The 15,327-nt window shown below is 36.1% G+C and overlaps 1 protein-coding gene across 3 annotated transcripts in view; it reads right to left on the bottom strand.

The window, feature by feature from the left end:
• The window catches only part of cep85l (centrosomal protein 85, like), an 87,404-nt gene that overhangs the window by 70,143 nt on the left and 1,934 nt on the right, over positions 1-15,327 (bottom strand). Inside the window, exons 1-2 of one of the 3 annotated variants that reach the window (XM_055187146.2) lie at positions 6,680-7,075; positions 2,297-2,455 (exon numbers count right to left, since the gene is read on the bottom strand). In XM_055187146.2, the coding sequence (XP_055043121.2) occupies positions 2,297-2,455; positions 6,680-6,728 (208 nt within the window). In that variant the 5' untranslated portion in view covers positions 6,729-7,075. Of the gene's footprint in view, positions 1-2,296; positions 2,456-2,710; positions 2,742-6,679; positions 7,076-15,327 lie in introns of those variants that run through there. The other 2 variants (XM_055187148.2, XM_055187147.2) reach the window with 2 other exon arrangements.

Genomic DNA, 15,327 nt, shown 5'->3' with positions numbered 1-15,327 from the left:
CGCTGGAGTTCACTCATGATATACAATAGAGTATGAAGCTCAAATCCATCAAGGCTGCAGGCATCAATTATAAAACGATGAATGCTCCTTTTATTTGCTTACAGAACATCTATAAGTATGTGTTATTAGTCATGTTTGCTAAAGCTAAAGTATTACTGTACCTCACACTTGTGATTAGGGATTTAAATATTTAATCATATGTGCATCATATGGGTAACTGACATGAATGATGCCTCCAGAAATAAAATTGTGTGGTTTGTTAAAAAGAGGTGTGCTACTCAGTACTCACCTACTTTTTTGGACCAGCCACACAATAAAATATTTAAAGCATTTAAGAGACTTGGGGGAGGAGTTTTTGATATTGCTATTAAGCAACCACCAACACCCCCCTAGTAACCATCTAGCATTACCCTATTATCCTTGTAGCATTACCCTAGTATACATCTAGAACCCTAATAATCATCTTGCATCCCCAAGTAACAATCTAGAATCCTAGTAAACACCTGGAACCCTAGTCATCAAGCATCACCCTAGTAACCAACTAGAACCCTCATCCCCCAGTAACCATCTAAAACCATAGTAACCAACTAGAACCCTAGTAACCATCTAGCATCACCCTAGTAGAAATTATCTAGCTTAAACCATGTAACCATCTAGCATCCCTAAAGCAACCATCTAGCATCACCATGGTAACCATCTAGAATCCTAATAACCATATGGAATCTCAAAGTAACTGCCTAGAACCCTTGTAACCATCTAGCATCGCCATGGTAACCATCTAGAACCCTATTATCCATCTAGCATCACCATAGAAACCATGTAGAAACCTAATAACCATATGGAATCTCACAATAACTGCCTAGAACCCTAGTAACCATCTAGCATCGCCATGGTAACCATCTAAACCCTATTAACCATCTAGCATCACCTTAGTAACCAGCTAGAATCCTAATAACTATATAGCATCCCACAATAACTGCCTAGAACCCTAGTAACCATCTAGCATCACCATAGGAACCATCTAGAACCCTAAAAACTATATGGAATTTCACAGTAACTGCCTAGAACCCTTGTAACCATCTAGCATCACCCTAGTAATCTTCTAGCATTACCCATGTAACCACCTAGCAACCCCTTCGCAACCATCTACAAACCTAGCAACTATCTAGCATCACCCTAGTAGGCATCTAGAACCCTAATAACCATCTAGCATCCCACAGTAACTGCCTAGAACCCTAGTAACCATCTAGCATCACCCTAGTAGAAATTATCTAGCATAAACCATGTAACCATCTTGCATCCCTAAAGCAACCATCTAGCATCACCATAGTAACCATCTACAACCCTAATAACCATATGGAATCCCACAGTTTTCTGCCTAGAACCCAAGTAATTATCTAGAATCCCACAGTAACTGCCTAGAACCCTAGTAACCATCTAGCATCCCCTGGTAACCATCTAGCATCCCTGTAGTAACCATACAGCATTCCATATAGCATCCCCTAGTAACCTTCTAGAACCCTTATAACTGTCTAGCATCACCTGAGTAAACATCTAGAACCATAATAACCATCTAGCATCCCACATTAACAATTTAGAACCCTAGCAACCATCTAGCATCACCCTAGGAACCATCTAGCATCCCCATAGTAACCATCTAGCATCTCCCGAGTAACCATCCAGAATACACCCTAGGACCCACCCAAAACATGCTGGGATTGTGACAGCATAATAAAAGGATTTTGAGGAGGAAAAATGTAACAAATATTCTTTTGCTTAATAGCATAATTTCTAGTGTCTGGATGCAATATTTTTTGGGAAAAGAAAACTAATGGATTTCTATTACTCACTACCTTGTAATCTCTACCCATAAGCCCTTGCACACTGACCTACATACATTTTAGTGACATTGAGGATTGGCCTAATTCTAGAGAATATTATTACGAAATGTTGCTTGCTCAGAACAACTTCTCAAAAAGCAAAGTGGTTAGTTTCTATTCAACAACCAAAAGCATTAAAACCCTGACAGTATCGACTTTACCCTGATACAGCATCAAAGGTTCTGATCTATATATCTGCTGGCCATGGCTAAATTAGAACCAATGCCTAAAAATCCTATTTGGTTTAGTTTGACCAAAGCAATGCCTAAGGAGTTAGCTCTTGACTTTTAGCAGCTTTTGTAATGAACTTCTAGACAATCTCTAACCACAAAACCAAGCAAAAATTACAAAAAGACGATCTCACACCTCACAAAGCAGGTTCAAGCTACTCAAGCTTTCTGCTTATTTGAAAGTACCTTCTACACTGTCAGAACAGGATGTTCCAATGCCCGTGTCGCCACTGTCCGAGGCGGCGCTGTGACGTCGCCCGCGGCTGCTAATGCCAGCAGAAGTAGAGGACGCTTGCCATGCCGAGTCACAGCCTGGGACCCATCCAGGAGAGGATGTGCTCGAACCTAAGAAAGAAGAAAAGGTAGATACAAGGTCACCAAAATGTTATTTTCATAAAATATAAACAATATCATCAAAATCACCTTGATTATCCTCACAAACGTCTACATGTATTTACATAAACATTCAAAGTAAATTTCATTGCCATTCAGGATGCAAGAATATGTCTTATCCCTTAAATGCCCTCAACCAGGACAAGTGATCCCAAATCTAGCTATACAAGATTTCTGAGTTTTGAGAATATACAGCTTTGCACATACCCGTTACACAAACCATAACTGAAATGACACTGTCAGTTATCCTTATTGCTTTCTCAAGTTAGAATAAATGCCTTGAAGGACAAAACAAGGTGAGATTCGGCAAACAAAATGGTCAGTCCTGAGCTAGAGTGCTTGCCCCCTAATATCTGCTAGTAGTCTAATCTTTCTAAGGTGTAATCCGTTTAGACACGGCTATTTGAGCTGTCCTCTATAATGCCTGCCAAGAAATACGTGAAATATGAAATCCGTCATTAGTTGCGTTTTTTTATTACCCTTCAAATTTCCCAAATTGCAATAGCAAATTGAAAATGCATAAACTCTAAAATATAAAATATTTATTGCATTTTATATTTATTGCATAAAAATATATATCGAAAAAAGTATTTTTTACGCTGAGGTGGTTTTTCAGGCAATTCGAAAAAGAAATATATCACAAAACAGGTTTTTTTGCATTGAAAGGTCACCTGACGTGCATAAAAGCCACATGATCGTTCTTTTAAAACGTTTATTTAGTTGGAGGACAGGACAGAAGAGGTGTGTTTTACTTCCTGTGACGTCACACGTAACATCAAAATACAGCAAGAGCGATTTGGAAGTCGACTGTTTGAAGTCAAACACCAGTCGCCTTGGTTTTTGGAATGACTTATCACGACAACAGAGTGACGATTTAGTCGCATAACATTGGTTAATGGAAACACCGTCATTTCACAATAGTTTTCTTGACACTTAGAAAATAACGCAGGATTACTCCACTTTCATAAAAAAATTCGGATAATTTACTCACCCCCATGTCATCCAAGATATTTATGTCTTTCTATATTCAGTCGAAAGAAATTACGTTTTTTGAGCATTTTTCTTCATATATTGGACTTTAGTGGACCTCAACAGTTTACAGTTTCAATGCAGCTTCAAAGGCCTCTAAATGATCCCAACCGAGGCACAGAGGTCTTAACTAGCGAGATCAGTTTATTGTTTAAAATGGTCTGCAAGTGTGGGTTTCACATACGTAACGCGTGACCTTTCGATGTAATTACGTAATACGTAAGGTTGTGCAGGCACGTCACACGGCTAGTGCAAGATGAGAAGTTGTGGTTTAAAAGCCCTTTTTTGTCGAAAATGATGATCTTTTCGCTAGATTAGACCCTTATGCCTCGGTTGCGATTGTTTAGGGCCCCTTATTTTAACATGCACTGAAACTGTAAACTGTTGAAGCCCACTAGTCCACTATATGAAGAAAAATCCTGGAATGTTTTCCTCAAAAAACTTAATTTCTTCTCGACTGAACAAAGAAAGACAAACATTTTGGATGACGGGGGTGAGTAAATTAACCTGATTTATTTTTTAAGTGAAGTATGAAAAAGCATATTAATGAAAATGCAGCTACTGACATCTCTATATAAGTGATTTACATCCAGAAAGTTGCTGAGCAAAATCCTATTTTAAATTGTTGTCAAACATTGTGTTATTAAAAGACCATTTTAGCACAATTGCTCGCAACTGTTACAAGTACACAATTCAAAACATCTTGCTTTTTTGCTTACAGCTGCTGCTGTCAGCGAATCTATAACTGTACCTGCATACCGAACTTATGCATTTTTGGGGGTTATAAATCTTGTGAAAAACTGAGCTTTGCCTGAGACAGCAGGTTTACAACCAGCTTGAGGCCAAGACCCAGCTGAAATCACTCAGGATTCAGAGACCCTAAACTTAGGTCTCCTGCGTGGACCAATAACAAGCTCATACCAGTTCCTATGAAATGATCCACATTAGCTCTCTTGACAGAACAGTGGATCTGTAAATAAGTAAACATAGATCTTGTTGTTGATGGGGTAACAGCCGCACATTTAGACCACCAACAGTTACGCAATTTAATATGAAATATTAAGCAGAGAGATTAGTTTATAGCAAAATGACATCTGTGTTCAGTGTTTAGACAGGGGTACATATTTCATTTCATTTTTCAGAAAGATTTAAGTAGACAATTCTAAGATAAAGAAAGAAAAATATTGTAGTATACATTTGTTTATAGTAAACTGTAATGCACTCATTTTTATAAACTACAGTATTTAGTAAAGTGGAGTAAATCATAGTATGCTAACTTAATACTTTAGAATACATAACAAAGTGTAATTACTAAGTTAGTATACTATGATTTACTCCACTTTACTGTAGTAAATATTGTAGTTTATAAAATTAGTGCAGTTAATGGTACACAACACATAATAGTTTAAAAACACATTAAAAAGTGTAATTGCTATTGCTAGTTTAGTATACTATGATTTACTCCACTTTACTATAGTAAATACTGAAATGCATTTAATGGTAGAATACATAATAGTTTAAAATACACAAAGTATAATTACTAGTATAGCATACTATGATTTACTTCATTGTACTATAGTAAATACTGTAGTTTATAAAATTAGTGCATTTAATGGTACATAATAGTTTAGAATGCATAACAAAGTGTTTAGTATACTATGATTTACTTCACTTTACTATAGTAAATACTGTAGTTTATAAAATGAGTGCAGTTAATGGTACATAATATACATAACAAAGTGTAATTACTAGTTAAGTATACTATGAATTACTTCACTTTACTATAGTAAACACTGTAGTTTATAAAGTTAGTGCAGTAATGGTACATAATAGTTTAGAATACATAAAGTGTAATTACTAAGTTAGTATACTATGATTTACTCCACTTTACTATAGTAATACTGTAGTTTATCAAATTAGTGTATTTAATGGTACATAATAGTTTAGAATACATAAAGTGTAATTACTAAGTTAGTATACTATGATTTACTACACTTTACTATAGTAATACTGTAGTTTATCAAATTAGTGCATTTAATGGTACATAATAGTTTAGAATACATAACAAACTGTAGTATACTATGAATTACTTCATTTTACTATAGTAAACACTGTAGATTATAAAATTAGTGCAGTTAATGGTACATAATAGTTTAGAATGCATAACAAAGTGTAATAACTAGTTTTGTATACTATGATTTACTCCACTTTACTATAGTAAATACTGTAATGCATTTAATGGTACATAATAGTTTAGAATACATAACAAAGTATAATTACTAGTTTAGTATACTATGATTTACTCCACTTTACAATAGTAAACACTGTAGTTTATCAAATTAGTGCAGTAATAGTACATAATAGTTTAGAATGCAGACCAAATTGTAATAACTAGTTTAGTATACTATAGTGTAGTTAATGCTACACTAAATTTATAAACTACAATATTTACTACAGTAAAGTGTAGTAAATCATAGTAGGCCATACTACTACTTACATTTTTACACTTTGTTAATTTACACTAAGTATTCTGCAGTAAATACTGTCATACTTTAATATTTACTATAGGAAAGTTCAAAAAGTATCTAAGAAACACACTACACTATTTTTCGCATAGAAAATAAATACTCTTTGATATAATAATGTACTAAACATGCATACTTGCATTCTATCCATGTATCCACCAGATAAACACTATGTCGTGTAAGTTAATTATAAATGTTTCACACATAGGACATTACACGGTTATAAATATAACAGTTCAGTTAAAATCTCACACAAACTTAAAGCTCTACCTGACAAATATACACAAGGCAACAATGTATTTCAGCACTGCATATATCATTATTAATGAGACTCCTTTATTAAAGGAACAGAGACCCTCGTGTCATACACGTACCTTACTCGGTGGATCCTGTCACTTAAAGCAAAATATCATAATAACATATATAGGCTAACGTTACACATCAAAAAAAGATTATGTACATCGTATGGTTGCGATTACAGCGTCAAACGCGACGCGTGGAACAACAATAAACGCACCGTTACACACGCGTCAGGCTTTGAGATCAAACATGGCTCTCGTTTCCTTCCCATTAACATAAAAACGGCTCATTGTGTGTCACTTCAAAAGCGGTAGTCTCTTACCTATCTTATACGCGTCGAATCCTTCCTCGAAATCATTTCTGGCCCACATTGCGCTCGGTTTCGTACACGAAATCTCAATGGGATCCAACACGAGAGCCAAGACAAATATGCGCGAGCCCACCAAGGAGAAGGATTTTCTAAGTGAAACCGCATTCCATGATGACAAATGACGGGAAGAAATCCTGCGTATGTGATATAAAATCAAAACGAGTGTAGACTGTACAGTATTATAGTCCTGAAATGGTCGCGTACGTGTCGTAAATCTGAGTTGAGTTATGAACTAGTGCGCTCGAATCGTTGGCAGCTGCATCGCGAGGATGTGATCTCAGTGCGTGCGCGCTCCCTCCGCGGAGAAAACGCAATCAGAGCGCGAGACACACTAGCTCCGCCCACTCGATCAGGACCCCGCAGACCTCCAGTGACGGAAGGACGTATCCAGATTGCTCAGAGTTTATTGCGTTTGTAAGAAACTGAAGGTTGCGGGGTCGTACATGAATTAGTGATGGTCCCTTAAAGGGCAGTCTTTTTTGTTAAGAAAGGCGTGTTACTGGATCAGCAGCTTTGCTGGTTGTGGAACAACATTCTTGTATAAAACCGAAAAAGTCCTATCCTGAACCATAACCAAATCCTAAGGAAAGGATCCAGGCATGCTACAAAGACATTCCTGGAAGCAACAACATTCCTGTCAAAACAACATTCCTTCATTTTTTTTAAATATAGTTATTTTGTGCCAATTTCTATAGTTATTACATGTGTAGCCGGCTACTACATTCATCCATGTATTTTAAACCCTTACCCAACTAACCCAGGATCCAGGAACACAAAGACATGTTTCCCAGACAGCGTTTAGATTAATCCAGGACTAGGGGTTGGTTATATTAGGACATTTTAGTAATTTTTACAAACAAACCTTACAAAAAACAATACTGTGTGCACCTTGAGAGACAAAACAATGGCACTGATATTTAAATTTGTCAGTAGGTGTTTTTAAATTAAAGAACACCTATTGTCCGAGTTACGTTTTTACATTTCCTTTGTTGTTGTAAGTGTGTATTAGTACATGTTAGTCCATTTTCTTAAAAAAAATCCAGATAATTTACTCACCACCATGTCATCCAAAATGTTGATGTCTTTCTTTGTTCAGTCGAGAAGAAATTAGGTTTTTTGAAGAAAACATTGATTGTTCTCATTTTAATGGACTTTAATGGACCCCAACACGTAACAGATTTTACGCAGTTTAAACTTGCATTTTCAACGGAGTATCAAACGACTCTATACAATCCCAAACGAGGCATAAGGGTCTTGTCTAGCAAAACGATTGTCATTTTTGACAAGAAAAAAAATGCACTTCTAAACCACAACTTCTTGTCTATCTCCAGTCCTGTGATGCGCCAGCGCGACCTCACGTATACGTCATCATGTCAAGAGGTCACAGAGGATGAATGCGAAACTACGCCCCAGTGTTTACAAGTGTGGAGAAAGAGGACCGTTCCGACGTTGTAATGTTACAAATTTATTTCTTTGTGTCAGTTTATTGTTTAAAATGGTCCGCAAATGTGCGTTTCATATATGTAACACGTGAGCTTTCCACGGCATTACGCAAATACGTGAGGTCGCGTTGGCACGTCACAGGACCGGAGATAGATGAGAAGTTGTGGTTTAAAAGTGCATATTTTTTATTTTTCTTGTCAAAAATGACAATTGTTTCGCTAAATAAGACCCTTATGCCTCGTTTGGGATTGTTTAAAGTCCTTTGAAACTCCATTAAAAAAACTGTTAAGTGTTGAGTTAAGTGTTGGGTTCCATTAAAGTCCATTAAAATGAGAAAAATCCTGGAGTGTTTTCCTCGAAAGGCATAATTTCTTCTCGGCTGAACAAAGAGGGACATCGGCATTTTTGATGACGTGGTGGTGAGTAAATTATCTGGATTTTTTTAAGAAAATTGACTAATCCTTTAACGATATGCAAAAGGTACAAACCCCTAGTAAACTATGACGCGAGTTATCGTCTCCAACCTAAATCTTATTTCTTGGACTACAACAAACACATGGATCGTAGGCAGCAGTTTACTTTCTGGGATTGGTGATGTAGAGAAGACCGAAAATTATCATAATTCCTCCTGCTTCAGACTCAGCCTGTAAGTTAACTCCTGTTAACATTGCATTGTGACCGAATCTTTCAAACATGGTAAGGAGCATCTCATTTCCGGCTGATGTCAGAGATATTCAGACTAATCACAACGTACAGATTAGCTGGCCAATCAGTGACACGGGGCTGTTCAAATGCGTGCATTTCAGGAAGAGAGTGAAATCTGGAGCAAAAAATGTACGGTATGTGGAAAATAATATGTTTTTTAACCATGAACCACGCCAACACATTGTATACCAAATACACAAAATAACATTGTTATTGAGCAATGAAATAGGTGCACTTTAAGGCAGCTCAAATATGCATTATAGTCTGGGACTAAACCGTGTATGCCAAACCGCCCCAATAGGTTGATAGCAACCAACACTTGTTTAGTACTAAATCTAAAATTCTCCCTGAATCTAATTTTACAATCGGTTTGATAGAAATGCTGTGCCACAATCAACAATGTGTTAAACCAGGAAAATTACTACTTTTTGGTGAAATCACATGTATCCCCTAAAAGTGCTGTAGATGTGCAATGGCTCATAGATTAAATTACAGGAACGAGCCTTAAAATGTTTCCCATTGCCCCTTCCCCCTAACCATTATAACCATAAAACCTTCCCCTCCTCCTTACTAACCACAACAACCCTATAGCTCTGACATTTTAACTCGTCCTTTACCTAATCTCAATCAAAGTGGTCCTAACGTGGTAGGACATCCTGCCCCCTAGAGTTCTAGTGGCTTTAACTGTATTATAAGGACCATGATGTCTTATGTCCTACTGGTAAAATAACATTCACTATCTAAAAGTGCTATACATGCAAATGCACTTTCAGATTAAAAATAAGAAATTAGCATTACAAAATGTTTAGTTATTTTGCTTAAATCTATAATTAGTCCCCTCGCAAACAAACCCATGTATACTCACTGTAAATAGTCTGTGCTGTCTACATATAGAAGACCGGGACAAGTTTGGAACATGGGCTTTATCTAAAATATAATATAGGACTATAATATATAATGCTTGTTTCCTTTAACAGTATTTTAGTTGGTTTCAAACACCCAATTCAAACAAAAAGGTTAGTAATACTGTTATATATCTCTTGGGTTAATAAGTAAACACACACTTAAAAATAAAAGTGCTTTATAGTGCCATAGAAGAACCATTTCTGGCTAAATGCTTCCGTAAAGAACCTTTCTGTTTCACCAAAGGTTCTTTGTTGTGAACAAAGATTCTTCAGATTATAAAATAAATGTTTCTTTAAAGAACCTTTTACTGAATGACAAAAATTGTTCTTCTGTGAAGAACATCAATGTCATCACCAATACAAAAGTTGACTGTAAAATAAACAGATTTTAACCAAAAAGTTGAAGTGTGCATGGGTAGGCAGGGGGCAAGTTGTCACATCTCCCATACTAATATAGAAATCTGAGTGCTCTGTTAGAAAGGTCATGTGTGGATAAATAAAATTTGCATTTGCTTGTTCAAAACAAAGCTCATCCCTATATAGCTCACCATACAGCTGGCACATTCTTTCACAGAGAAACAGCAGAACTATTTACATAAAGGTTGACTAAAAATCTGTTTCCACTCCACACCTGTTTGATAGACCAGGCCGATTGTCCGAGCTTCCCAAAAGGGTGCATTCCTTCCTGAACATACTGGGTAGTCTTCATGTCTCATAGTAGTACTAATTGAAAAGGTTAGACATCTAGTCATTTATTTTGATAATCCAGTGATTTAACTATAGGTGGAAAGATGCTTTGCCTTGTTAGAGTATGAAACAGCAAAGGAAATAATGTAAGTCATCAGAACAGATTTTTGGTAATGTACTGTACAAAATGTACAATGCAGAAAATATGAGGACTGTTTTTTTGTATTTTAGCAAAAACATCCGCATTGCAACACACCACATAACATCCACAATTTTTTCTTTATGATTACAACAGAAACCCTTTCCATGCATATTTACATTAAGATTCCTCAACAATCATCACATGTATTTACTTGTGAGAAAGTTGTCTGATTGGATGTAAGGTCAACAGATAAAAACCTCTACCCCAGACAAGACAAAAAAACAAGAGTGCAACTGTATTATTCTAGTAGTATTCGAGTCAAACTACCATATTTTGATGAGACAATGGAGAAATTTCAAACAGGATTTGGTTAAAATAACAAGTTATGAAAAAAAATTAAAGCTATCTCACAAAAATTTATACATATTTTATGAGTTGGCTAATTCGTATTAATTTATACGACCACATTCGTAAGGTTTGATCCAATTTGCCTTGACCCCAGTGACGTTGGGGTTAGGTGCGAGGTTAGGGTTCAGTTTTGTTGTTTTTTCATGAGAATCGTATGATTTTGCACAATTAACTTCGTATAAATTTATACGATTTAGCCAACTTGTAAAATATGTATGACAAAACACTAGCAAATAAATGTCTAGCAATAGATCAGAAATGGTATTTTTATTTTATTCTACCTTTGATATCTTGATACCTTTTCAAGTCGACAGCTTTCTTTACAAATCCAATGTCTACAATTTTATAATGTAATTTTTTATAATGCTCTACTGCATGGGTCTTCATCCAGGGGGTCCAGGGCCCCTTGGCGTTCCCTAGTGGTATTACCAGGGGTCCTCCAAATTTTATTCGAATTCAATTTTTTTTAAATGAATTAGGCATCCAATGCATTAATATGCATTAAAATGAGGGATGCCACGTTACAACTATTCAGTAAATGTAAAATGTTTTGTAGAAGGCCCTATATGTTAACAGTATGTGACTGTGCATGTACAACAAAAATTATTATTTCTTACCTTTGTAATGTAACCATCATAACAAATTATGTATGTATTATGTCTTAATTTGACATCTACTGGGGGTCCCCACTCCTCCTCTCTATCCATTAAGCCTTTAACTGGCGCAGCCCTTTTTGAGTGGGGGGGGGGTGAAAAGGTGATGTACACCTTCAAATTAATATAACTGTGGCATTTTTTTGGTCTAAAAGCCTAGAAGTGTCCAAGAAGACACTGGATGTAAAAATATTCACCTTTCTTGTCTGGATGTAAAAATATTTTTTAGCAGTTTACATTTATTAGTAATAAATAAAAAATGCAATATAGTATTATTTTTAATACACAAAATTATCAACAAACTGAGGTTTGTGTTTGTTTGCTGCATACTCTTGTCACAAATTACTAAATTACAGTTACTGCATTATTAATACTGCTTAAATATTTTTAAACATGAAAACTACATTCTTAGACCTTTCCAACAATGTATAATTTGTCGTGATAACGGGTTAAGGGGTCCTTGACTTGAGAAAGATTAAAGACCTTTTGTCTACTGGATTTATTTAGCTTTGCCCAAAACAAAACACCACACTGGTTCACTCTAAAAATGGCTGGGTTATTTTTTACCCAAATTGGTAAATATCAGACAAAACATATAACTGCTGGGTTATTATAACCCATGCTTGCATAACAACAACCGGGTCATTTTAACCCAGCATGGATTCTGTCCAATATTTACCCATTAATATTGGGTAAACCATTAACCCATTATCAAGGTCTAAAGAGTCGCCTGAAAACTACAAGTATAGGCAAGATAGATTATATCAGGGTTGGAGCTAAAATCTGCAGGACATTAGCACTCTAGGACCGACGTTGCCCCTGCATTATGGGTTAAAAATAACCCAGCCATTTTTTAAGTGTTGTCAAATCCCCTGCTTTTGTCATATTTATCTCTTTCTTACAGTACATTTACACAAAACAACAAATAAAATATTCTTTAAAGGTATAGCTTACACAACAATGCATTGCTAACACAATGCTCTACCAATGAGTTACACTATACATGCTGAATTTTTTTCAACCCAGTGTTGGGTCAAAATATGACAAACCCATGATTTTTTTTACTTAAAAACAACAGTGTACAGTGTAGAGTTAGCAAAATCTGTAAGTTGCTCTTTAAACGAGACTACACTTTGAAAAAAGTATACGGTAGCTTCTGCTATAGGCAGGATTTTGTTAAAGGGCCACCTGTGTAAATGAAAACCACATTGAGGTGAAGTATGAAAACATTCCTGCAGACTGTATAGGGAATCCTGGCACAGGATGACACTGAGGTTTGTCTCCACAAAAGCACGAGCTCTGAGCAACAGTTCTGGCCCACGTGCTCACTCACGCGTCAGAGCAGCTACACTGCATAATAACACAAAGAGAGCTCACACTCTACTGCAAACAGTCATGGTCTGTTACTAGCCAAAATGGACTATACAAATCTCTGCTAAGACAAACATCCCTATTACTATTGCCCAACAGCATTTGTTTTATTCAGAATAGTTCGAGTATTAATATAAAAGTTGGCTTAAAGTGAAGGCAGTAGACTACCTATATTTTTTCAATTGGCTATTTGTTTAAATTAATATTTTATTTTAATGTAATGTTTTTTGTTTGACAATTTATTTTATATGAGGTTTTTCATTTAATTTATTTAATTTCAACACATTTTTTGTTTTGCTTTGTTTAAAAGTGAGCTAAATGATAGCCTAATTTTGGCTAATATTAGCTATTGTTTAAAGTATATGATGTTCTTCTATTAGTACTACATATTTGTTTTTTTGTTTTTTAAGAATAAAAATTTGCCGTAGAGCGAAAACGAAGCGATACATAAGTAAGGACGGCGCGGGGAGCCCAGATCGGAGCTTGAGCGGAGTAATTATGAAATGCTTTGAGCGCGGAAATGCACTCCACTCCGTTTACATATGGCACGCATAAAGTGCGTAACTCTGTGTGACTGTTAAGTTTAATTTAGTAAAACAAATTAAATCGAATTAATTAAACTAAAAAGTAACTTGCATTACTTTCTTAAAAAAGTAACTAAAATATTAATGTGTACATTTATAAAGTAATGCGTTACTTTACTCGTTACTTCAGAAAAGTAATATTATTACGTAATGCATGTTACTTGTAATGCGTTACCCCCAACACTGTTGCCCAAGGTTAGGGATTTCAAACAAAGTTAGTGCTTTAAGTGGGCCGGAACGCCCCGGTACTCAGTACCGCCACTTCTAAAAATAGCTCTTGAGCGTACCACCACCTCTACGTGCGCCCAGAACGTGCTTTTAGCGTACCGGAACGTTCATCTGTTTAAAAATCAGAGGTTTAATTTAATCATTTGGCTGCGCTGCCGCTTTTTAGAGCGCCCTTAATGTACGCTTCCTAATTCGTTCCACCGAGAGCAGAGACTACATTACCCATACACCCTTGCGTTTACAAGTTAAAAGCGCATGCGTCCTTCAGTCAGTGTCAACGTGCTCTGGAGAGGTGTGTGTTTGTGTGTGAAACGCGCAACCATAGCTGCTCGGTTAAAATGAAAATACAATGAACACGTAATATGCCCTCCTTGTTTTAGACTCTGAGTAGTAAAAGAACAAGGTCAGAATCAGAGGACTCGTTGACATCCCACCAAGCCAGAATGATAGCTGCAGGTCAGACGCAAGCCTTGTAGGTACGTGATAATCTCCGCTGTCGCGGCTTTCAGTTTGGTTCCCCTCGACGCAACTTCGGATTTACTCAGGCGATGTGCAGAAAACATTCTTGAAATTGTAATATACATTTAGTTTAATTGCTAAACTAAAAGTAAACGAAATTTCAATTAATTTGAACGACGTGCACAGTAGTTTTACCACCCGCAAAATGGAAAACAATGGGACAAAATAAATGACTTTAATAAGAGTTTCAAATGGCCAGTATTTTGTTATTCTTGACCCCATAGACATGGTCTTGGTGTCATTTTAAAGTTTTTTTGTCAAGCTTTTTCTATCTGAACCACTAGTTTTAGCATTTAACCATGCTGAAAATTTTACTCACATATCTACCTTTTGCACATTCTATTTATGTTCAAAAACTCTTTCTACAGTAGCTCTTTCTAATGGTATTTTTTCAAAATCCTTTTGCACATTTTATTTATGTTCAGTAGCTATTTCTAGCTCAAGCAAATCCACAAATTTATAAAAGGATTAATTGTTTTTTACAAGGTCGTCTGTTGACTGCTAAATATAAAACCCCTTCAATATAGGAGTCGAGTCAGCAAAAAAAAAAAAAAAAAAAAAAATAGAGTACCTGGCACCTCTTTTGGGCCACTTAAAGCACTGAAACAAACCAACAATATGCAATATTAAAATCTGACACAAGCATACAAACTAAAAATGCTAGGTTATTTTCAAGCCAGCATTGGGTATAAAAGAGACATGCCCAGCAGGCTAGGTTGCAATTTAACCCATGCTGGGTAGTTTCAACCCAAAATGCGGGGTTGTTTTAACCCATTGTTGGGTCACATATAAACATTCTCCGGGTTAATTTCAACCCAGGTGCTAGGCTTGGTCATTTTTGACCCAACGCTGGGTTGACCAGAACACACTTTGAAGTTTCACTGTTTATAGGCTATTAAAGCGATAGTTCACCCCAAAATGAACAATTCGGTCATTATTTACTCACCTTTACTCA

The sequence above is a fragment of the Misgurnus anguillicaudatus genome, chromosome 18 (assembly GCF_027580225.2).
Source record: "Misgurnus anguillicaudatus chromosome 18, ASM2758022v2, whole genome shotgun sequence".
Taxonomy (NCBI): Eukaryota; Metazoa; Chordata; class Actinopteri; order Cypriniformes; family Cobitidae; genus Misgurnus; species Misgurnus anguillicaudatus.
This window is presented reverse-complemented; position numbering and strand designations above follow the sequence as displayed.